Here is a 26,144-nt window from a genome sequence, read left to right on the forward strand (position 1 = left end):
GCTCTTTGTAAAAGAGACGAAGGAGCAATTTTGTTTAATTTTATCAAAAAGTTCAGTTGAAAAACTGAAACCCTTTTTTCATGACGTAATGACGCATCGGCGTAGAGCGATGACGTCGAGCGCATCCAGGAAGAGAGTTCCAGAGAGTGGAAAACGTTTGGACAACGTGAGTTGAGTGTGATTTTTCTTCACTGTTGCGAATTTCTTTTCAAATAAGCGCCAGTCGTAAAATATTAACAAGCAGCATCAAAACAACATTAAGCTACCGTAAAGGTAAGCAGGGATAAGCAAGAGCTACGTATTAGCTTCCAGAGTTAGCTTGCTGCACCAAACGAGCTCCGTGTCTCCGTTAGTTTTTACTCCAAGTTTGAGAAATAAAATTTGTTCCCCACTTAAACGTAAATCAAAGTAACCAGAGTTATTTAGGAGACGCAGTGTTACAGCAGCAGCGCTGCTCATAAGTTGCGAAACCTGTCTGGTGGATGTGTGATGTTAATATTTTCCAAAGTTAGAGTCATATTCAGATCAAGCGTCAATTTATTGTTTTATTATTTAATAAACCAGTGTTTGTGTAATATCTCTGTGTCTGCTGAGGCTCCAAACCCCACACATTATCATGTCTTTGGTGTTTGTGTTTGTCCTGAAGTCAGGTCTCTGAACATGGCTCTGAACAAGTCCATGCATCCTCGGAACCGGTACAAAGACAGACCACCTGATTTCGCCTACCTGGCCTCCAAGTATCCAGACTTCCAACAGCACGTGCACACCAGCCTCACAGGACGACCCGTGTAAGTACCTGAGACTTCACAGAGTGTGTGTTCAGTATTTCTCTGTCTCAGTTTTCCGTCCTTGATCTCAAATCTCTCACAGCAACTGTTTGAATTTCTAGTCAAATGTGATATAAAGGCAAAATGATTGTTTTGTGAGTGACCTGCTGCTGATGTTTTGCAGGCTTGTGCCACTGTAAACAGTCATGCACCACTTCCTGATTCTTAATGACATATGTCACAGCTGATTATGATGCATTAACACTGATGCTGTATGTGGCTTATAAACGGCGCATCACTCCTCTCTCTCTGCCATATAACACGCCGCAGCAGCGTATGTCAATTTTTTACTGGCATATGCTGCTGCTGTGTGTTACAGGAAAACAGTATGTCACTGCTCCATGTAAACCAAACTTTATCATCCAGATACAATGGATATAGCTCTGTTTTGTCAGTACACAGTAATTTTATCCTCACATGTAATGAGCATGGAAATCTGTTTAATCTCTCTCTTTTTTTTTTTAGCAAGTTTCTATTGAAAGCTTTTAGTTTTTGTAACAAATAAACTGAGGAAAAAGTGTCCAAACACAAATATACAAAATAAAAACAAAGAGACTATAATATGATCTGCAAATTGCTGATTTCAGTCACAAGTCCAAAAAAAAATGATACACCTGAGAAAGGAAATGTTCCTTTAAACTATAAAATGCCCATAGGACCCCAGATGTCACCCAGTGTAAGCAGAGTTTAGATTTAGGTGGTTTATTGAGTTAATGTTCTGTTTTGCCATAGAAATGTGTGTGAATATGTTCTGATTTTGTTCATGCACCATCTTTCTCAACTGGCCGGGGTATAAGAAATAACTGGACTAAACCTAAACCTATAGGAAACTGTCCATCTCTACCATCCATGCCATGTAATGTGAATGCCATGCCATCTTCACTAACCTCTGGTTTTAGAATGAGAGATTCAGGTGTCCACATACTTCTTGCCACATGTGCACAAACCAATATGCCAGTCTGACTCAGTCAAGCCCTGAGGATCCCATTCAGCACCGCTCATGTCCCAGCTGACTCGATCTGATCTTTACTGCTCACTCAGCTTCTGGCAACAGCAGGAAGAACAACAAATGATTAATGGATCCAACATCACAACATTTTTTTTTCTTTTTTCCCTCCATCCTCTGTTTGTTCATTAGAGAAACTTCACAAAGCTTTTATGAGTGACACCCCAATTTTGAAAATAGGTTAGCGTGTCCGTCAAAAACTGAGCAGTAAGCTTCCAGTTTCACCTTGCACTCAGACCGGATGCAAATTAAATGAGTGTGTGTGTGTGTGTGCGCCCTTCTCAGCGGGCTGCTGCTTAGAAGTCATGATGTGAAAAAGTCCAGGCAGGAGAACAAAGGAAGAATATGTCTGGTGGGATTAGTGGTGTTGACGTCAAACAGTGTGAGCTCATGATTGCTGCTGCTGCTGTGGGAAAGAAACATGAACTACAACTGTGCAGTTAGTGAGCCACCTCTGCTTGTCATTCACCTGCGCCCAGGTAGATGTTTCATCAAGAAATTATTTTTCGTTTTTGAAGCAAATATGCCAAATATTTGTCAGCTTCTTTTTGTCAAATGTGAGAATTTTCTGCTTGATGTTATTGTCAATCAAATTTTTAAGGTTTTGGGCTGAACATCATATTTGCTGTTGTTATAACATAATTTTATACATATTGTCCCACTGTTTTCTGATGCTTGTAGACGCAAAGATTGATCGATTAATAATAGCATGTACAATTTAACTTGGTTGAATTGGTTCCAGTCTTTTTAGCATGACATGTCTGCTTATCTTATTTATTTTTGATGTATTTATTTATTTTAATATCTCAGTTAGGACAAACAAAGGAAACTCCAGACTAACTGTAAGAGCTGACAGTTATTGTTGGACTTGTGTTTGAGGTCTGCTGTTCATCTGTCAGGACTGAGACACTCTCCTCCCTCTTTGTTTGTGTTGTATGAAACAGGTACGACGTCTGCTCAGTGAGGAAATCGCTTGTTATTGTTAGTGTTATGCAGATGAATGCGGACATGGTGTCACTGCGACGAATCGGAACATCTGCGTGCGACTGCGAACATATTGGTGTGGGCTGATCCTTTGTGGCTGAGAGGTGGCCAGTCAATCATATTATGGTGGGCCGAGCGTGTGCTGTAAATCTCGACTTGTCCGTTTGTGACAGGTGTTAATTATCGGTTTGTGGTGTCACAGTGTCTGTCTGTGGTTTCCTGACAGACAGACAGACAACAGACAGTGGGCTGGTCGTGTTTGGACAATAGACATTCAGTGTGGAAGTTGAATTTAGACACTTACAGAATTAAACACGTAGCTTTTAGCTGTGCGTGTCATTCTTTAAGGCAGCAGAAAACTGAAAGGAGTCAGCAATGAAGTAGGCAGAATAATCTACACCTATCGCCAAGCACCACCATATTATTACTGGGTTGTTCCTCCCTTTTACTCTCAAAATAGCCTCAGTTCTTCATGGCTTAGATTCCACAAGATGTTGGAAACGTTCCTTTGAAATTCTGGCCCATGTTGACATGATTGTAGCACATCATTTCTGCTGATTTGTCAGCTGCATATTCACGCTGCCAGTCACCTGTTTGACCTCATCCCCAGGGGTTCCGTCGGATTCCCTGAACTCATCGTCATGTGCATGAAAATTGTGGACATAAATGGATGCCCATGGTCACCATCCATACTCAGATAGGCTGTGGGATTCAAACCATGACCGACCTGGTATTTAGGTCTGGGCATTGTTCAAAAAGTTTTGATACCGGTACCGATACCTTGACTTCGATACCGGTTCCTGAACAATACTTTTTTCGATAACAATTTTATCAAATCAATTCTAACAAAGAAAATTACATTACATATTATGGTACAAATCTTGAGTTTTATTTTTCAGTTTTGGCACTTTTCCACTCAAGGCAGTTTTCTAACATAAAAAATATACAACAAATAATTTTCAGTGCAAAAGAACAAGTGACAAGTCAGTGCCTGATGCTCACTGCTGTATACTAAACACCTTTAAATCTTCGTGCAGTTGAACACTGAGCAACTTTCTGCTCATAAATTGATTCCGTGCACGTTCAAATGCTTCATCAAATTGGTCGTGTTGCCTTAGCAACGATGTCCTTTTTGCAAATATTGCTTCGTGCGCTGTTGGTATCAATCTTACTAAAATGGAGACACATTTTTGACCTCGGTTGCATTTTTTCAACCGCTTCAACACACACACACACTGTAGTTCACAACACAGATACACATCAACCCCGTCTGTGGGCGTAACCACGTATTTTTCCTGCATGCCTCTACCGCGTGTAATGTTATGGCCAATCACCGACCAATCACATTATCAGACCTTGATCACGTAACTAACTCCTTGATGTTGAAACTTGGCACCGAAAAACAAAGCGTCTTTCGACACCGGGTAGTATCAAAGCATTTCGGTCGGTGCCATAAAATTCGGTACCCAGCCCTACTGGTATTACAGGTTCCAAAGTTCGCCAAGAAAAACATTCCTCACACCATCATGCCACCACAACCAGCCTGGACTGTTCACACAAGGCAGGTTGGGTCCATGGATGCAGTGGCACCATCTGTGTGCCTCAGCAGAAATCCAGATTCATCAGACCAGGCTGCTTTTTTCCCCCAGTCTTCAGCTGTCCGGTTTTGGTGAACCTGTGCCCACTGCAGCCACAGATTTCTGCTCCTGGCTGACAGGAGTGGAGCCAGACGAGGTTTTCTACTGTTGTATCCCATCCTCCTCAGGGTTCAACATGTTGTCTGTTGTAAAGACCGACTCTCTGTCAGCTCCAACCAGTGGCTCTGCAAACCTCCTCAGTTACATGTGTGCCTTGAAATGTGAATTATCAAGGTACGCATTCATTCCAAACAGTCGGTCTAATGTGAACCTGATGAATGATACTTTGTCCAAGAGTGTCCATTAAGTTATAAGTTATTGGAGCCTCAGTGTTTCATATAGTTAGTATTGGAAGATAATTCTTGCCCAGATATCGTCACCTTTCTCCAGAAGATTTGTTGACAAACTGTTTAAGCCATCGTTGAAGCGACATTGCTCACTGATCAGACACTGACTCACAACAGGAGCACAGGCTGGAGTTAGTTGCCAGTTCATAGTTTTTTTTCCTACAGCATGAACGGATGTCCAGGATTTGGGTCTAAGTTTGCATGTGGTATCAGCTCTTGTTAACCGTCTGCAGAAATTTGGCTCCTCTTCCCCGTCAGTCTGTCATTCCATCAGTGGAGGGATTAGCGCGGTTTTGTATTTCACAATGAATTCATCTCCTGGGTTTTTAAGTATTTAAGCGGCGAGTTGGGAGATGAGAGTAATCTTGGGGAGACACTCACTCAGTCCTCGGGGGGAGATACTTCTCCCCTCATTTAGGGACCGTCAGTGGGGAAGACTGATAGCAGTGGGCAGAGAGTCGAGCTCAGACCAGAGGCAGCTGGGGGAGAAATATGGTGGATGTGATTGGAAATGAAGTGAGGAGCAGATAAACCCCAAAATAGTCTGAGTGTTGGTTTGTTTCAGTTTTTGGGGGAAGGAGGAAAGAGAGGGTTGGGCGGGGGGCTCAGATCAGAGGGAGATAGAGGAGTGGGATTAGGAGGCATGAATGGGTATTAAAAATGCAACAGCCCTGGTGACATTTAATTTGGCAGTCATGTTTTTTTACGAGCTGGGAGATGATCATCTGTGGAAGGATTTTCACTTCCGTAATTGATGAAATGTTCAGTTTTCACACCAGTTTTGCTCTATGAGATATATTATTAAGCATGTTCTTAGCAATAAAGGATAAATGAATGAATAATTATGTCCTCCAATGCCACTTTAAATTGATAAATATAAAAACTACAATGATCTGCAGCACTTCTCTCCCTGGAAAGCCCAGCAGAGCCATTAACATACTGATTTTTTTTTTTTTTTTTTTTTTTTTACCATGATGTGAGAGAGAAAATGGAAAGTCACTGCCTTAGGTAGGACATTAATTTTACATATTTCACCCACTACATCTGCTTTGAAGAGGCTGAGCCGTGCCCTTGATATCCAGGTAGAAGCATGTCTGTACTCCAAATCATTTATCTGAAAAACCAGTTAATTATGAGCTGTATAATTGGGGTTGTTTTGAGGCTGGCCACAGGGTTTCTGGTAAACTGCTCCAATTAGCTCTCTTGAGCTGACATGAACAGACCCCATTATCTAAATTCTCATGATTGGTTAAATGGTTGTCGGCTGGTGAGTAAACTTCACCCCAAATCCCTAAATGGAAAATATTTGTTCTTTTGTCACTAAACTGAAAATGGCAACACACATGCAGAGATTGCACAAAAAATACATTTCCAATCAGATCTGTTCCCTTTTTGTTTCCACAGTTAACTCTCAGACATTTTCACCTCAAGGTGTTTGATTTAGATCATTTTCTTCCTTTTTTTTGGTTTTAACTATTTCTTTCAATATTTTAAGGGCAAGTGTAACTAAACCTCTGCATAATGAAGTGTACCCATGTATTTGTCTGTGTTTAATCATCTACCTCAGCCCATCTTCCTATTTTGCGTCTTATGTTCTCTGTTAATTTAAAATTTTGCTAAAATAAAAGTAAATCAGTAAAAGTAAATTAATCAGCAAAAGGGCAAACCCCCCCCCCCCCCCCCCCCGATGGCTAAGTAAACAAAATGTCATATTGGACTTAATAAATTTTACAGATCCCATATTTTTCAGCTAATTCTCTGGAAACTTTCCTCATAATTTACTGAAAAGTAGGTGCTGTTTAACTGCAACTTACCAGGATATTTAGAAATATTGGTAGTAATTATAAGGGAAATGGTGAAAGTGTTAGTTGCTACAGTTATTAAGTACTTGCTTTGTATATTTGAGTTGCAACTAACACTTTCTCCATTTCCCATATAAGTAGTACCGGGCTGTGTTGGTCTTTCATGGAGATATACCCAGGTATTTGACAGCTAAACACCAGCTAATTTTCAGGAAATGAAGGAAATTATGAGGAAAGTTTCCAAGAAACTGGATGGAAAATACAGGACCCATAAAATAAAACATAACCCCTGTTTATCACAAACATTAAAGTTACAAAATGCCCAACATTTTGATGACTTGCAGAACCTGTAATTCATAAAATGTGCTGAAAACATTCAGAACAATAATCATTTCAGCTGTAATTGTCGGTTGTTACTCGGATCCTAATGACTGTTTTTATACATTCAGCATATCTGCAGATTTGCAAAATATCACAAAATGAGCTCAGAGGTTTTCAAAGTCAGTTTCTGCTCTTCTGAGGACTCAAATGTGTTTCACTCAGTGTTTTAAAAGAAAAAAACACCTGACATGGGAGGAGAGGTTGCTGCTAATCAGCACAAAATTTTTCCCAGCACATTCAGAGTGAGGTAGATGTACCTTGAAGGTCACCTCTCTGTGGACAGAAATTGTGTGTTACTGTGTGTGTGTGTGTGCGCGCGCGCGGCTTTCATGCTGATCATGTAACGTGGAGGTGAGAGCGAGCTGTTTGTCTCAGCAGTAAACTCCCCTCCGGTTTAATGATGTCGTCCTCTTCATCCATCTGAACCTGAGCCAAGGACTTTTCTGCTTCTCAGCACTTAAACCTCTTTCTATCTCAACCTGCAGAGTCTCACTCTACACCTCCCTCTGCTCCTCCTCACCTGGTCCTGTCGGTATTTTACCTGAACACAAGCTGGAATCAAGCTCTGAGCTCTGACTGACTCTCGGCTCCTTCCTCTTTCCCCCTCAGCTTCTCTAATGTCGTTTCAGCACACCATATCTCATCCGTCATCACAACTTTTTCCTCTCATGTTTGTCCCACGCTGTATCCCGTTGGCCGTGTTAATGTCGTAAGCACGCTGCGGTGCACCTACGTTGGCAGCAGAGACGTAAATCGCGGGCACTCGCACGCTCTGTCTGGCATCAGCCATTGCTCCAGCGTGGCCGGATTTGCGTGCTCTCCTCATCTGTTCAGTAGGTGGGGTTGCCATGGAGACGTTCGCAGTGCTGCTGATGGGAGTGATCGGTCTGCATTGCACACACACACTCACTACCATAAACACACACTCATCAGGGGCTAAAAATAGAGGGCTGGCCTGAGCAGCCTCCCTCTCTGAATATTGATCCTTATCTAATGATGCCTCTGAGGAGAAATGAAACAGGGCAGAATATGTGAGAGCCGGACAGATGAGAGAGACCAGCTTTCATTTTTGGAGAGTGTGAGCGTTATGCTGATGTATCACTTCTGCCTCATTAGCCTGATTCGTCCCCCCGAGCTCAGGCCAGTTTTTAAAGTGCAGATCCGTCTTTTCGTAAATGCGTCGTACGTCCTCAGAGGAGCCAGGTGTTAGTTTTTCTCTGAGAGGTCTCACTCCTTCAGCAGCTGATTAAACTGGACCATTAACCTAATATGTTCATTAAGTGAAGAGACACTGGGTAAGATTGATGTCCAGCGCTACAGGTAAATCGCTTCTCGTTTGTATCCGTCTCACACCTGGCTGCAGGAGGGTCGTTCGTCTTTGTTAGCTCTCCTGAATGAAGATGCAGAGTTCAGTGACCAGAGTCAACTCAGCAGTGAGGAAGGTTTCTCCCTGGTTTAGGTCTTAGGTTCAGGGCTTTTTATTTGTTTATTAAACAGCTGATAGTTGAGAGGAAGTGAGGGGAGACAGAGATAGGAAATGTAACTGCAGTTCCCAGCTGATGACGCTGAACTGGGGACGTTGCAGTCAGTGGTCGCCCCTTCAAACCAGAGCCCCTCTCCCCCTCTGTGGTGTCCAGCATTGGGATATTGGCAGTAGATCTTTTGGGATCAACCTGTGGGTTGCTGGGTGTGGTTCTCCAACATCTGGCATGTTCTGGTGCATCCCACAGATGCTGGATCAGATTGGGATATGGGATGGGGGGGTGGGTTTGGACGCCAGGTCAACACCTTGGGCTCTTTGTTGTATTCCTTGAGACATTTCTGACATTTCAGTGGCGTAGGTGAGTGCATGAGTGAAGCATGTGTTGTACGGTGCAGCAACACAAACCAAGCACCAACCAAAACCAAATGGGCGTCTCAGGGAGGAGAGAGAACCAGAACTGAGCTCTGAAAGGGTTTTTATGAGGATTACTGACATGCAGGGCCCAGGTGTGTCAGGGTCACTAATGAGCCCAGGCGCTGATGTTTCTCTGTCACGCCCCTCTCCACTACCTGCAAGAAGAACAACCACACCTTAATGAATGAATGGATCTCACTCTCTCTTAAATACAGATGCACTTTTATTTGGTGTTTATCACTGAAGAAATGAAAAAACAAAAACAAAATCAGACGTTTACTGCGTTGCATCTCAGTGTAGCTCCATCTCCATCCAAACCATCAGGGTTTTTTGTTTTTTATTTCTCTGAAATATGCTCACACCAAACTCGTGTGGCGCCAGACGCTCCCGTCACCAGGATGTGTCTAATTGCATCTGCCAAAGGTGCGAAAGCGCTTCAGCGAAGCTTTAATTATACCTATCTCACCCACTCGTTTTGTGTGCCTGCTTGTATGACAGCTGGAATCATTAAACACGTCGAGAGGAAGAGACGGGAGAGCCAAACGAGTGGGACTGAGAATTGGGGAATAGAAAGGGGGAGGTCTTAGTAGTGTTGAAAATGTGAATTCCATTGTCATTAGCAGGGGATTGTGAAACTGATGGGCTGCTTATCTCCCTATTGTCCTTCATCTGTGTGTGTGTTTTAATGTGAAGTAATGGGGTTCAGTGCAGAGGGCTGCACCATGCTGGAGGAGCAGAGCTTAATGGGATGCTGCATTAAATTTCCGTCAGGTCCCCTCACTGGTAAAACAAGAGGATCACCAAGTGACTGGATTGATATGATCCTTAAGGGAAATTTGTGTTTCATACAACCTCTGCCTTAATGTTTGTAGTGTTGGCCACCACTCCTGTCAGCAACAATAAATTTAACTGCTGAGATGTGGGAACATGGCTTTAATCTTTAATAGGAGAAGACAAAGAGGTCAGAAGCAGCGAGAAATGAGTAGTTAGATTGTCAAGTTAGGGCTTGATACTCAGCCCTGTCTGTTGAGGGATAGTCTTCCTAGCTCAGCTTTGACCCACATACTTGTAGTAGTCAGTACCTCTCTGGTCCAAAATACAGCATGTTACTGCAGGATTAAAATGTTTACTCGAACTCATTCAGCCATGTTTGATTCTCCTCTAGTGTGAATTTCAAAGAGCCGGAGGCAGTGCGAGCTCTGACCTGCACCCTGCTGAAGGAGGACTTTGGTTTGACCATCGAGATCCCTCTGGAGCGCCTCATACCCACTGTCCCCCTGCGCCTCAACTACATCCACTGGGTGGAGGACCTGATTGATGGCCAGAAACAGCCACGAAGGGGCATCGACATCGGTACTACCACTACTGTTGGTGTCGTTTACTGTACATGTGTCATGTTACAGTGTGTGTGATAGGTATCACTTTCATTATCCCATGGCGAGGATGCTCCAAATGAGGAGAGCTGACATTGCTTTTCATGTAACCAAGGGATTTCCTAAACTGTTCAGTCCTGGCCTCGCTGGTTTCCTCTGTAATTCAATATTCATGATAATTATTTGTTAAATTAAGTTATGTAACATTTGTGATCTATGTTCAAATTGACTTAACATGTCTGTGTGTGCATTTCTCTAAGCTCAGGGGCTCAAACTACAGATTCAGCCTGCAAGACAATTTAATAAGACCCCTTACATGTTTAGAATTTATTTTTAACTCCAGCCTAGAAATTATTTTTTTCAATTATTCTCATTTAGATTGTTCCCTCATCTGTTGTGTTAGTGTTAGAAACTGGCTTTTCATTGATCAAGTGTTGCACTGATTTAGCATTGCAGCAGAAGCAAAACATGCTTTCTTACTCCTTATTAAAAACTAAGGCCCCTTCAAAGGTGCTTCACACTGACATATCTTTCCTTAAACGTGAGGGAGTACAGACAGTTTAAAGAAAGCTGTTGTTCTCTATGATTATGAAGTGAAACTGGAATAATGTGGATACAAGAGAGAGGAGAGGAAAAGAGAAGGTGCTCAGCTTTGGGCTGGATGTAGTTGAAGTTCAGTGTTAGAGAAAAAAAAAAGAAAAAAGAAGAAAAAAACAAAATCTGTTGAGTTAATTTGAGTTGGAGACCCCTGTTCTTGTTTATTTTTGATGTGGTTACCAGCAGCTCAGAGAGAGACATGGAAATGTCAGTTGATGCTTCCAGCTGGTACACACGAGCCCCGTCACCCCCAGTGTTCCCAGTGTGTCCCGGCACGCACCAACCAAATCCCCATCCACGTGTCACAGCTTGTCTGGGGTTCTGTCTGTCAGAGAAAGAGCTGTCTGTCTTTGTGTGTGTTGTGATTGTGTGTGTGTGTGTGAGTGTGTGTGTGTGTGAGTCGTCTTTAGAGCCTCAGGTCATAGATTGGTGACCCCGAACCTTTTTGTGGAAGCAGATTGAAGCTGTCTACCCCCTGATGGATCACCACTGAGCATCTCCTCCGTTAACCAATGCCACCTCTGCCTGAGCTTAGATGAATTATGCAGCTTTGGTCCTTGTTAGATGTGAATGATTCAATCATAGCTGCAGGAACTGACATTTATTTACCATTACGTTAAAGATAATAGGACAGCCTTCCATTCCCTACTTCAAACAGCATCCCAGAATATTTCTATACTGATCACTCAGTCATGACCATTCATCATCACTAGTATGTACCTCAGTGTCATGTTGCTGTGTGTGTGTGTGTGTGTGTGTGTGTGTGTGTGTGTGTGTGTGTGTGTGTGTGTGTGTGTGTGTGTGTGTCTCCTCAGGCACTGGGGCGTCTTGCATCTACCCTTTGCTTGGAGCCACAATGAACGGTTGGTATTTCCTCGCCACAGAGGTGGACGACATCTGTTTTGACTATGCAACAAAAAACGTGGAGCAGAACAACCTGTCTGACCTCATTAAAGGTAAATACGGCCCTCTCACCCTGAAGATGCTTCATTCAAAAAGCTGCTTTTCAGTGTAGTATTTCAATATTGTGTCACCTAGTGGGAGATTAAGTAGCTTTGGTTGAACAGCAGCCAATAACTGTCAGGGCTAAAATGTAGAGTCACAGTAGAACAAGGAGAGTCATGAAGACGGTGAACTGACTCAGTAATGTCTGAAATATTTCTCACTGTCACTAGATTTATTTTGATAATCGATTAAAAGGATTAAAAGTGCCAAACATGCTTTAGTTCCTGCCTCTAAATTATGAGGATTTATTACTTTTCTTTATCTTAAGTAAACTGAAAATCTTTGGGGTCTGGAATCTTTGTCGGGACTAAAGAAGCAATTTGATACCAACATCTGCAGGTTTTTATAAAATTATGTTTAGTGTTTTTTTTACAGTTTTGTTGACCATATGATCTGAAATTGTTCTGCTCTGATCTGTTTTTTACTTTCCCCAGTTGTCAAAGTTCCTCAGAAGACCTTGCTTATGGACGCCTTGAAAGAAGAAACCGAGATCATATACGACTTCTGCATGTGCAACCCTCCTTTTTTTGCAAACCAGCTTGAAGCAAAGGTAAGTGTTCATCCACTGCAAATAATTTGCTGCTGATCTGGTTGAATTTTTCTTTGAACATGTCGATTTCTCTCTGAACACAGCACTTGTTCACTGACCAGAGCAGTAGCTAACATGAAACACTGTTTGTTTACATGATAGTAACAGGCTTCTAATAGGATTTTATCTTAATCTCTGTCTGTCTTGTTTGTCTCGCTCCAGGGGGTCAACTCCAGGAACTCACGGCGGCCTCCTCCCAGTTCAGTGAACACAGGCGGGGTGACGGAGATCATGGCGGAGGGCGGGGAACTGGAGTTTGTCAAGAGGATCATTCATGACAGTCTGCAGCTCAAGAAACGCCTGCGGTGAGGAAAAGAGCAGGGCTTAAACCTTCAAAATGAAACCTGGCTCATACCTGATTGTTCTCCTCAGTCGCAAACAAATCTAAACCAGACTCACTGAGCCCAGTCGTAGCCAGGGACTGTGAGTGTTCAGGACCACAGAGCTACATATTTGAATTGGCAGATGGATGTACAAGAGCGCTGCAGCTTCGCTCTTTCTGGAGAGGCTGTGAGAGGCTTAAATGGCCGCTGAGAGCACCAGTGGAGGGGAGACACCGAGAGGTGAAATGGGCAGATGGGTTGCTGCGCATTGATGGAGCTGTCACCCACAGTTGGTGTAATGATTTTGGCACAGGCTTCACCCTGCGCTGTATCCGGGAGCCCGCAGGGAACAGCTGTGTTTGGGTGGGTAGGCGGGGGTGTCTCCAACGCCCGTCACTTTACCCTCCCCCGTTACCAGGGCTGTCACCGGGGCAGTGGACTGAGACACTGGTAGAGGGAGCTGCAGAGTGGCGCTATTAAAACTGATTAGACATGCCACACCTGCTTGGCCTCCTACAGGGAGTGCAGGACGGTTGTGTGTGTGTGTGTGTGTGCGTGCGCACGTTGTAAGCAGCAGTGTGTGTGTTTGCATAATGCTTCAGGGGAAAGATGAGCGGCCCAGAGAGGGACTGATGTTAACACCTGCCTGCTCTTGTGTGGCTCTGTGTTATTCTCGTGTAGTGAGGAGAAAAAGCGAGAATGAACCCTAGTCTCATTTAACAGGTTTGAGGCTCGGGCCAAACCAACCGGAGCTGGCTGTCACTCCTAAAAGCATGCTGGAACACCAGAGCCACCAGGTGTCCATGGTAACACTGCCAGCTTCTCCAGTCTCCTTTGAGACGCTCTGCTGCTGCCGCGCCCTGCTCCTCTCTCCCTCTTCTTTCCTCTGAAGTGTAATTACTGTCGGATAGGGCCGAGCCACCTCAGCTCCCAGTGAAACATGCATCCAAATCCCCCCCCCCAGTTATAAATGAGTTAACACTCCTCATTTATCATGCCATTGATATGAAAATTACAATCTCTGGTAATAAGAATGTAATCACACGTCTGTGCTTCAGAAACATGTGAAGAGACGGGTTTGAATATGGATGCTAATGCAGCTGCACACTTTGGGATGTTTGAAAAAAGCCTTTTAAGGGAGGAGGGTATTCGTGCAGCTCTTCTGGGTGTTCCTCCCCACTGTGTCGAAAAGTAGGGAACATCTGTGAATATTAGAGCTGCTCAATATTTCATTGTGGCAACTGAGGCTGACATGTTGCTCTCCCCACGCCCTCACCCCTCTGGGCATCCTCATACCTCCCAAACCTGATTACATTTCAGTGCCCTTACTGTCAGTCATGAGTTTAAATGTTTGTTTTTTTAAGATGTCATTTTGTGGAGTTGGGTGTGACTGCGGTTTTGTACTGAACTACAGTCCAGGCACATGCCTGTGTTCAAGGGAATAGTTTTGGTTTCAGAAGGTGATTTCCATCATAGTAGAACTGGAAAGTGCTTCATTATTAATGTCATAGCATTACTTAAACTCATAATTAGTTTCCCTGTCAGAGACCTGATACTTAATGAGTATGTTCTTGTCCTTTAATACAGAAAATTGTTCTTTTAACTTTGATTGATGTTCAAATATTACATGATCTGCAATTAACAATTATGTTGATTATTTTCTTGATTAACTGGTTTACCATTTAGTCTATGTCAGAGAATAGAGAAATATTCCCATAAAATTGTGTTAGAGATCTTCAGATCTCTTGTTTTATACAACCAACAATTTAAAATTCACAAAGTATTCGATTTACAATGAAATGAAACCAAGAAAAGCAGTGAATCATCACATCTGAGCAGATGCAACCAGTGTTGGTTCATAAACTATTTAAATTACTTAACAGCTATAAAATTTTCTGTTGAGCAACAAATAGATGATTTACTAATTGTTTCAACCACTTTAACAATTTCAGTGATAATAAGAGAAAGATAGAAATTGGAGTACTTTCTCCAGGCCTGAGCAGAGTCCACAGTACTGACCTGTAAAGTTTGTAGCCTGAGAGGTAAAGCCCAGGGAAAAATCACAAATTACTTGTTTCTGCTCAAAAAGCTCATTGCTGTGACATTTGAAGGCGACTCAGAGCCTCTTTAATCTAGAGTTTGGCAGCTGGACAGTGAGAGGAAACAGTTTAGAGGAGGTTTAAATGCGTAGATCAAACACACACATGAAAATGAGGGTGACTAAACAAAGATTTCCCCAGTGGAACTTAACACCCTCCATTTAGTAATCGATAACCCCCTACTTTGCATATTTATTTATCACGATTTATTTATTTTTTTCAAGCTGTAGCCATTGAGTAAAGACCAGATGATTAGATTTAATTAGCGTCTACTGAAAACTTAACAGACCCTGACAAGGTTTGTGAAACTGACCAGTCTTTCCTCCAGACTGACTCCCTGATGTGTTTATCGTTCCTCCATCTTCCCCCGGCTGGACTCTACTATTTATTGATCAAGACCGACCTCATCTCTTTATTGCACAGCTGAGATTATTGATCAGGCCTCGGGACGACTTCAAAACATCTTTTCGTCCACTGTGGACCTGTACACGCACAGATGTTTTTCCAGCTCTTGTGTTTGTACTTTGTTTTTGTGTTGCTCCCCGAGGCCCGACCTCGGCTCGTTTGATCTCTGCTTGGTAGTTCACGCCCGAGCCGTCTGCTGCTCACAGTCACACACAGCTGGTTAATATGGATCCTTCTTTTTGCAGGTGGTACAGCTGCATGTTGGGGAAGAAATGCAGCCTGGCACCTTTGAAAGAGGAGCTGAGGAAGCAAGGGGTGAGTAACCAGTGAGACCCAGAACAAAGGCAAAACCCATCTGCATCCACTGCTTTTCAGTGAGTACTAGGCTCTGTTTGTTCATGCAGCGACACGCCGCTCTGTAGTAAGGCTTCATAATGGCTCGTCTTTGCCTCCCATCTCAAACCAACACTCCCCTGGGACTGAGTATTGACATTAGAAGCAGGAGGCCATCGCTGTGGAGGGAGCAGACAAGTCAGAAAACTATAACAGATCAGCTCTTTCTGATAAGCCAGCTAAGCAGTGTCACAAACGAGCCATGAACGAGCTGATTTCTGTTAGCGGTGCGTGACCGAATCACACGGCACTCTGTAGCTAACATGCATTAGCGTCATTAGCCTAACTAATAGCCCAGCACATGACTCCTGACTGCTGCGGGCCTCTGGTCCTGTGCCAGTCACTTCCCTCACATGCTCAAAACGAAAGAAGAAAGCGACTCAAGTCCCCCCCCACCCCTCACCTCACCTCCTCTGCACCTGCCATCCCTCAGATCTCCTCCAGAGGTTTCAGGGTGTTGTCGCTGCTCATCAGAGTGAGTGCAGCCTTGGCTAGCATCCAGGGAGGAGTGTATATCCTCATTTTAAAGTGGGTGTAAGAAGAAACCCGACCTAGTTAATATGCTAATGCCTTTATCACCCATTACTCGATTTTGTCTCCAGCGACTCCTCGTGTCTCTTTGTGTTTTTAATTTAGAAAAACCTGCCTCAGATACAGAGCTGTCTGACCTCTGACCTTTATCTAAGTGACCTTCCTCTTCCTATTTACCAAAGCAGTCCTCAGAGGCTGTTGAAGTGCCCTGTTTGCACAAGGGTTTTCACACCATGTCTCTCTCGCATCATGGATCCATACTCTTTAATTTTCTCACCTGCGATTAGAGACGTGAAGCCGAAGCTCACAGTGAGAAAATGTTGAGTGGACTCTCCCTCACACCATCAGATGTTATCGTATGTTGAGGATTCGCCAAGTGGTTTTAGGGAAAACTGATGGAAGTGATTTGGTTATGTAGAGCTATTTTACATTTTATCACACAAACTGACTGTACATATCACCAAACCCTCACTCAAGGCAGCCTGTTAGTTCAGCGGCTTCAGGTGTTAGATGTTAGTATTTTGGCATTTTAGTATTTATTTTCTGTGTTTTGTAATCTGGGTTGGATGATTCAGATGGGAGCAATGTAATCCCATGTTTTCATGAATGAATAAATCAACACATTCTTGTGAACATGATAACTCAATAACAGTACCAAGTAGAAACTTCACTCAGGTGATCTGATTACATTTTGGTGTTAAATTTACACATTACTGAGGTAAAACTGATCTATTTAAACATCTGTTAGCATGCTTAGTGACAGACTACTAGTACTGTAAGTATACATGTTCTGATCGTTCTGATGGTGGCAGGACATAAGGGGATAATTTTGAGACTCTCCTGGGAGGCATTCATAATGTTTCACTTGGTTGCACAAGAAGAATGAAGAGTGGCAGAAATAGTTCTGTGAAGAAGACAAAGGAGAGAGAAGTTTAAACCCTGGGTGTTTTCTCACTGCTGCACATGAACTGAACGTGAACAGTTACAGAAACGGTCGGACACAGCCTCCTCTCTAAGCTGTCGTTGGAAAGTTGTTGCGGGTCGGAGAGTGAAGCTATTTGACCATACGCTTGTAAAGAAGTGTACTGGCAACTTTACAGACCTTTATAATACATGATATTTACATTAGAGTGCCAGGGGACAGTCTGATCTCTTTTAGTCAGAAACTAAAATGTAATTACTGGTAGAGGAAGGGAATCCGATCACATCACATCGTATCCACTTTGTGAAATCATCTGCTGCATGTAGCTATTTCTGAGCTTTTTTCAATTTTCTTTTTGCTCAGGTGCCTAAAGTGACGCACACTGAGTTCTGCCAGGGACGGACCATGCGGTGGGCGCTGGCCTGGAGTTTCTATGATGATGTCATTGTCCCGGTAAGTCCGTGCAGATTTTATTTCCGCTCCCTGTGTTTTGGTAGAACTCCAGGCCGACTGCTCACATCAGACTCAACAGATGGTTTTGTGGTTGTTGTGGCTAGGTTATTAAATCCACTACCTTTATAGTATGTTCTGCTTCGATCTACTGAAAAACAGTACTACATATTAATACCCAGGGAAGCAATCTCACCAGTATTGGTCATTTTGCTCCTTCAGCTGCTCCCCAGCCTGTTTCCAAAACCTCCTCAATAATGCACCGCCTCTGTCCCCGCTCCATCCCCTCGCCTCTCTCCAGACTGTAGTATCCTCTTTCCCTGCAGCCCCGTTCCATTAGATGCACTTATTCCTCCCTCTGGGGAGATGTTTATGTGATTTTTAACATGCCGTAGCCAGGCAACAGTTGCCAGGGCACGACTGTTCACACACACACACACACACACACACACACACACACACACACACAGCAGAGTACAGTGAGAGTTGCAGATAAACAGAAAAAGCCGAAACAGTGAAAGGCGTCACATTTAGGACTGAGGGCGATTCTGCAGTGGTGACGGACTGAAAACAAACAAGAATATCCAGCAGGTGCAGGAGAGGCTGTATGTACGATGACGACTGTTTGTGTTTTGGACTCTTCAGCATAAAAGCAGTTGAGCAGAAACATTGGCCTACATTTTCTCCTCCTCCACTTCCACGCAGATCCACCGTCATTTACACTCGGGAGCTGCTCGCCATCAGTACCAGGCAGACCCCTCAAGCACATGTGTTTACTGTGTGTATGTGTGTGTATGTGTGTGGTTACGTGACAGAAGTTCCTGCATGTGTAATTCCTTGCATGGTTGACTACCTAATTCTGCCTGCATGCATGTGCTCCTGTGGTGGTCTGGTGCAATGTATGTGCATGTGGGGGGGCTCATTAATGTTACATATAGACTATAACATATGTGACATGACCTACATAATATCCTTATTACCAGGTCAGCCTGCAGACTCCTATTACCACCATTACTTCTTTCTCTCTTTTACTACTACTTCTCTTTCTTTCTCCTTCTGGCTGGTTTAAACTTTATTTAACCAAACCGGTGTGAAATGCCACAATATAACCAATCTAAACATCTGCATTCACAAGTTTGACCTACATCTCATCCAGGAAGTTGTCTTCAGAATAATCTGTGTGAAACGCTTTTAAAGATACTTTTTGGTTGAAACATCAACATGTGACAGCACAGAAATAGGACTACAGTCATTTAATCAATTAGTCTTTGGATATGCCACTATTTTGATGGATTAATCATTTCAGTCATTTTTGCTGCTTCCAGCTCTTAAATGTGAGAATTTGCTGCTTTCACTGTTTTACTGTGTGTAATCATCATTAATGTAACAGTAAATAACTGAAAATCTTTGGGTTTTAGACTGTTGGACGTCACCATCATATGGGCTCTGGGACATTGTGATATCCCAGTGATTCCAGTGTCTATGCTAAGCTAAGCTAACCGACTGATGGCTGTAGCTGTAAATGAACTGTACAGATAAGACAGCATCTAAACCTATTTCTCAAAATGTTGAAAATGGGGGAAAATAGAAAGCAGAGGATGGATTGTATTGAAGGAAATGAAGGGTAATGAAATCTGGTAAATACAGACAAAAGAGGAGGATAGAGACATGCCAGATGATGGCAGAATAAAAGGACCAGTAGACAGAATAAGACTGCCTGACTTAATCTGAGCCCTGAGGCAGGTTCCTCTTGTTGCTTATACAGGCCTCTGGCAGGAAGAGGTTCAGGAGGGTCCAGAGATCAGGGGTCCATACAGGGGGGGTGGAGAGCTGGGGACTTTACAAAAAGGAAAATGGGGGGTAGGGAGAAGACAGAGTGATCAGAGTATGATTTACAGTGTTTGCCTGAAGGTGAAATCGGCAGCGTTTTGTTTCTGCAGTCTGTGCGCGCACACACTCAGGAGGTCAAGATAGATGATTGAATGACATTATATCTGGAGAGAACAGCTCTCGTTGAACTTGAAGGCTTTTACCGAGCCTAGTTCTCAAAATTGGGCTAAGCTTTTATTGTGAGGTGTGTGTATTGTGTGTGTGTGTGTGTGTGTGTGTGAGACAGGAGTATGCAGCGAGGTGAGAGTGGGTAAGTGGGATTAATAATGGAGTGAAAGAGCACCAGAGTCAGAGGAGGATATGATTCAGTGGAGGATTGTGTATTTAAAACTGTACATGTGGGTTTCAGGCTCTTTTGTCTGAAATTGTGTTTGTGTCTGTGCATGTTGACTGTGCGTGTGTTTATAAACCAGTGTATTAGTGCAAGAATCTGTGTCAGGGATGCTCGGTACAAACAAACAGGTTTGGCCTGATGGATTTTATTGATTTCCTCTCCTTCTGCGTTGGGCTGCAGGGCTTTCCGAGTGTGGAGAAAATGGGGGAGAGAGATGTCTGTGAGAAACAATAAGAAATATAAGAAGCTCTGACAATCAGCCAGATGCATGAGGAAGCGTCCATCATCAGCCCATTGATTAAATATGTCCGTCTCCTCTAAACATGCATTTACAAGGACCATAATTCAACTAAAAATCAATTGACGATCAAGACTGAAAAACCTTTTACTGGGAGTGAATAATGAGGCTTTTCTGTGGTGATAATGAAACAGATGGAGGGGATATGTGTGGATTTATTTATTATACTGCATTCCTCTGTTACTCTTCAGAGCCATTAGAAAAGGAGAAAACAAATGTTTATTATAAACTGTAATAAGAAAGACTACATGGTTTTAGTCTGATGATCTAAAATGACCAAGTAATCAACAATCAGTGAAGGTCAGAGTCTGCTCCATCCCTCTGCTGTTTGTAGGTCAGTCGGCCATGCTGTCTGCTCTGTCACTGTATGCTGCTGCTGCTGCAGAAGACTCCCCTCACTCCCCCACTCCCACGCTGTCTCCCCACTTTCAGTCAGCCTGCAGTGACATGCCAGCACAGCTTTGAAAAATTGGCTGCGGTGGACATGTAGCAGTCCATCGCTGCAGAGTGTCTGCCTGAATTCAGACATCGGTTGGGTAATGACCTCCACCGCCATTATAGTGTGACATTAGAGGGGATTAGAGACGAGGAACTGTGTTTAATTCACTGCAGGTTCAGGAGGAGCTCACGTGGTTTGAGCGCCCTCTTGTGGTTTGTAGTGAACATTCATCTTCATCCCGGCTTCAGCTAACAATTAACCAGGTTCATTATTCATTACATTTTCAAAACTTAAGACAGAAAATAGTGAAAAAAGGGATAAAGTTTTTCATACATAGCATACTGTGGTGGTTGCAACTGCAATTTACCACACTTCTTCTGTCTCAGTGTCATCTTATAATCCCAGACTGACTCTATGATGTTGAGGTCGGGACTCTGTGGGGGCCAGACCATCTGCTGCAGGACTCCTTGTTGTCCTTGTCCCTGCTGATAGTTCTTTATGGCTCTGGCTGTGAGTTTAGGCTCGTTGTCATGCTGCAGAATGAATCCAGGACTGATCAGACACCTCCCTGATGGTGCTGTGTGAAAACAATGTAATGTCAGTTCATCTGTAATTAAGAGCAACCGAGTGGGAATAGCCGTTGATGACAGGCTCGGACACACTCACCCTTGGTGAAAGAGTACAGACTCGTTAATAAAATGTTGGACCAACACACACAGTTACACCAAAATAATATCCAATACTAGCACCAGTACAATTGTTTTAGCTCATTTTACAGGAGCTGTACACAGCGTGTTTGTATCAGGCTTCACTTCAGTAAAAACAGCTTCAAACGAATTTAATTCAGGCTGTTTAGCTGGTGTTATTAACCACCTTTGAATAATTAACGACACTCCCAAGTTGGAATGAGGTGTTTTCCCTCTTCTCATTTGTCCTACATTGTGTGAATGCAGCATAAATATCTAAAGTGCCTAATACTTCTGCAGAGGCCTCTGTGTATAATCAATAATCATTGATTAACACTAGCTCATGTTTTTTTCTTAGTTTTTTTTGTATTGTAAGTCTTTGTTAGAGAGTAGAGGAATAAAGAAAGGAATTTAAACAGGATCTAAAGTTGATAGTTTAAAGACAAATCTGTGAAATACAAGTCAGACATCTCCTGCGATATGCGAGTCTCTCTCTGTTCTGTTTTCTTTCACTTCAGGTATCTAAATAAAGCCTAGTCACTGTTACTAGTTTTTTGTTGCCCTCGTGATTTGCCTCTGTTTCCTCATTTAAGCAGTGTAATATTTATTATATTTACAAATGTGTTATAATATTTGCATTGGTTTGACACATGTACATGTTTTATTATACCTAATGTCCAAAGTATGTGTGCTATTTTATCTGTTGTGTGAGTGCAAAGTCTTGACTTTTTATTATGTTATGGTGGAAATATGAGATAATGCATGACGAGTCGTGGGTTCAAACAAAGGACATGAGACTGACATGAGACTTTCTTTTCAACAAAGGTGTCACAAAGTATAGCATGTATAATTCCTGTGGCCCGCAGTATGAGAGTAAAACCAAAACAAAATGTGGTTACCTAAGTTGAGTTTGAGTATTAGTTTAGTTTTTAGTGAATCTGACACAGATGACTGTCCTAGACCTCAGGAGCAGTACAGATTCTTCAGTTAAGAGAAGTTGCAGGAAAGAAATGAATTTACAGGTGTATCTTATTAATCATATGGGATCTAAGAAAACATTTTGTCTCGTCACACATTTTAAAATTTGCCAAATACTGCAGGTTGTGATACAGATGTTACTATGTGTAAACCACTACCCCTCACTGCCCTCTGCTGGGTAAAATATTTTTTAACTGCTACTATCACTCAAGTTAATTTACAAAGTAATGAGACAAACAAAGTGCAGCAAAACTGCATCTAAAGTATGAAAAGTGGGAGAAGTAGAAACATACTATTGATTAATAACAACAACAAAAGATGAGGAAATGGAGATGGAAAAGAGATAGAAATGTTTCTCTGACACATACAAAAATGTACTTATTGTTGTGTAAGTTTTACAATCGAAGTTATCTTATAATATTTCTGAAATTATCATGTGTATGCGTAATATTATTAACGATCTCACCCACACGCACCTTTAGATTTTGCTGCCATTGTTTCCTGATTAAAATAAATATGTCCAGAATAAACTCCAGTACAGATAATTATTAAATTCTCTCTGGTTCTCCCTCAGTCTCCTCCCAGTAAAAAGCGTAAACTGGAGAAGTCACGGAAACCCCTGTCATTCACACTTCCTGAGGCAGGACTGAAGGAGCTCCAGGTCAAAGCCTCTGCGATTGGCTGCACTGCCCGCAGGCCCTGTGGACAGCATCGCTGCTCTGCTGGAGAGGACACTCACTGACCTGAGGGTGAGCCTTACAGAGCTGTAACGCCCTGTCTCAGAGTATTATAAACTGCTGTGCCATGTTGTAAGCTGTCAAACTCAACGATCTTAGTCAAACTCCTGCATTGTATTTCAGCGTCTCACCAGTACCTAAACCGAGCAGAGTGCTCTAACGTGTGGTGTGTTTGTCCCCAAGCTGTTTGAGGATGAATTTTTTCTTCCTTGCATGGGGGATACCTCGCAGTATAATATGGTGCAGTACAACAGCCAGGATTGGACAATTGGACGAATATATTCTTCCAAGCAATTGACTTGAGTTGTATTGTGCATGTTTTGCTTTTACTGTACTGTTCATTCCTCTATATGCAGCAGAATTAAATTAATCCATTAAAAGTAAGTGATCAGCTTGGTAGATCTCACACTCTCCTGCCACCTCAGCATACATCTGTTTCTCTTCTTGCGTGACAGGTGCTGCACAAACGTGTCCCCTGCAGAGAGCAGGAGCAGAGTCTCTTTTTGACAGCTGTGGAGAACACTTGGATCCACGGTCGACAGAAACGGCGTGAACAAAGGCGTCAGTTGCGAGAGCTTCCCAGGGCGCCTCACTGTACTGGAGCCAGCTCTCAAACCACCATGGCCTCAGAGGCTCCCACTGTAACGCCGCCCTCCCATAACCAGCCTGGTTCCACACAACACAGCAACACCCAAGGTGAGGACACTCAATTCGAAACCACACCTGCACAGGAGCTAGCTGAACAGCAGCTCAAAGAGGAGACTGCCAATGGCTCTTCTTTAAATGAAATGTGTAAAGATGTAACAGGGAATACGACTGGAGAACAGAAAGAGGTCTCAGAAGATGTAACCGGTGAAGATGTGGACATGGAGTCTACAGGCCCGAAGGAAACACCTGCCGCGTCAAGTGAACCGCCCTCAAAACGACCCCTGAGCCCCGGAGCAGTCGAACACTTCCTGTTTAAGTGTCTGCTGAACGTGATATTGGACGAGCAGGATGTGATGATTGAGATGCACTGGGTTGAGGGTCAGAACAAAGACCTGATGAACCAACTGTGCACTTACCTCAAGAACACACTTTTAAAGTCTATCGCAAAGTCCTAAGTGATCAGAGAGAAAGCAGTACATTCAGGTGTGAAACGACGATAAACATTATTTTTAGAGATTAGTTTGAGTGTCAGTCTGTTGGGAAGTTTATTTTTGTACAGTTACAATGACTTTTCTCTGTATAACTGTATACAGCTTTTGAGAAGTTTGGAAAAGGCTAAAGTCACTGTGCCTGCTGACAGTCACAGTTATGTGTTGCCATTATAACAGACTTGAGACATCTTGTACTTGTTAGTTTACCTTTTAAGGTAGAACATACTGTACACTGATATTTTGCCTCTCAAAAACATTTGGAATAAATGTGCATTTTATAACATGTTTGCCACTTCATGATGTTTCTTTTATACACAGTGGTTATTTTTATTTTGTTTAGTGTTTTGATGTTGATGCAGTGCCTTTAAATGGCCACAAGAGGCCACTGTTTGTGTTTCTTTGATGAGGGACAATGCATGTCAACATGATCTTTTGTATTAAGATTAAATCCTTTAATTACTGTGTTTTACACATTGTATTTGTGAATGGCTTTGGCTTGGCAGTCAGCACATCTTGAATTTGGAACAAGCCCTGTGTAATTCAGGATATTCCTAGAGCCTCTCAGTCTTTCCTGTGCCTGAACAATCTTCTGTATTGTAACCACTATTATTACTCCTCTGTAGCTGACACATTTCCTGACCAGAGCTGAGTGAATAACAGGAAGGAGAGGCCTAAATATCCAGGGCTGTGAGTATGTACGTGTGCACTCACTGTTGACGAGTCAAAGGCAAAAACAGTCCCCGGCTGTACGACATGTCCTTTGGTTATGCCAGGACTTTGACTCCACTAGCCTGTGTGTGTGAGTGTGAGAGTCATGTGAGAGGTGGGAAAAGCAGAGGCAACAGCAATATTAGAAACAGGCACTTTGTGTCCTTTTGTCACTTATAATGAAGTGTACTTTTGATGCTGTTTAAGAAACACCAGGTTTATAGTTACTTCTTCACATTTACACATAAAGAGGAAGCTTGATTCATAGGTAAACTGACTTTATGACTCAGTCATGACATGAATGTCATGAGTAATTAAATAAATCCACCATTATTAATGATCTAATTGTATTTCTCAAATAATCTGTGTTAGATAGCTATCATATTTCATAATACTGTGATGCATTATATCTTAATTCGTTGCACTATGCTCAGTGCTGAAAGGTGTACTCTGATCTATTAAGTAAAAGAAGCAGTATAAAAAGTGTATAATAGTAGTTAAGTATGGTCTAAGTACCTCAAAACTGTAGGCTACTTAAATACAGCTCGTAGTAAATGTGCTTAGTCCACCACTGCCTATGTGCTTGTAGTTTGTGCTTGAAGCCTCGGTGACTAGTTTAATGTGTAAAAAGGTCATCGGAAACATACTGCAGGTCAGAGGACAGTGCATCACAACTCACTGATTTAACATGGTGTCATTTTCAGCCTTGGCTATTGTCACGTTTTGTTTTTAATGTATCGTATTATAATCTGTGTAACAGTATCAGCTTGCCTCTGAGGCTTGGACGCGGGAGATATAGTACAATACGATACACTGCATTGCTTGTATCCATGTGTGCCAGAGCCATACCTTGTTTTTCTTCACGCTGATTGGCGGCTGACCAGGACATTAATGAGATGTAAATTTACTGCAGTCAGGTTACTTGTAAATTGTGGAGGCCATTTCCGCATTGATCAGTCGCTGGGCAACAAGTGTCACAATCTGAAACACTATAGCTCTGTCGGGAGAAACAGCTATTTTAGTGAAATTCAACAAATAAGCCACAAGCAGACATTAGGTGATCAGGGTTTCGACAAAGATGACACAAGTAGGATGTTACTTTAAAACTGAAGTTACGTAAAAAGCTATACACAGTGATTATAAATCGTTACCGACCGTTTCCGTGCTGCTATGTAGGTTAACTTTAGCTGTTGAACTTTAGCGGTTGCTAAGCAGCAGCGGTTGGCTGCGAACGGCCTCTTTCTTTGGCGACATTTTGTCACACTTTAATATAACAAACTAACAGCGGTCCGCCGAGTTTAAACACTTTTTTTAAAACAACAGTGACGGACGTGACTCAGCCCCACAGCTCACATGACTAGGTGAGT

The 26,144-nt window shown here is 42.7% G+C and overlaps 1 protein-coding gene and 1 long non-coding RNA gene across 2 annotated transcripts; one reads left to right on the plus strand and one right to left on the minus strand.

Moving 5' to 3' along the window:
- Window positions 1–12: 12 nt before the first annotated feature.
- mettl16 (methyltransferase 16, N6-methyladenosin) lies at window positions 13–24,352 on the plus strand. Its single transcript, XM_018687251.2, is given in 11 exon segments — window positions 13–166; window positions 647–788; window positions 10,047–10,234; window positions 11,667–11,807; window positions 12,291–12,406; window positions 12,608–12,750; window positions 15,518–15,587; window positions 17,482–17,571; window positions 22,768–22,866; window positions 22,868–22,942; window positions 23,386–24,352. Coding segments are annotated over 10 exon segments (1,698 nt in total). The 5' UTR covers window positions 13–166; window positions 647–660; the 3' UTR covers window positions 24,034–24,352.
- LOC127139075 (uncharacterized) lies at window positions 19,377–26,108 on the minus strand. The gene is made up of 3 exons (XR_007808958.1): window positions 25,933–26,108; window positions 25,627–25,774; window positions 19,377–21,106 (listed from the first exon to the last, which is right to left on the minus strand). It is a non-coding gene; the product is annotated as an uncharacterized LOC127139075 (long non-coding RNA).
- Window positions 26,109–26,144: the final 36 nt, after the last annotated feature.

The sequence above is a fragment of the Lates calcarifer genome, linkage group LG21 (assembly GCF_001640805.2).
Source record: "Lates calcarifer isolate ASB-BC8 linkage group LG21, TLL_Latcal_v3, whole genome shotgun sequence".
Lineage (NCBI taxonomy): Eukaryota > Metazoa > Chordata > Actinopteri > Centropomidae > Lates > Lates calcarifer.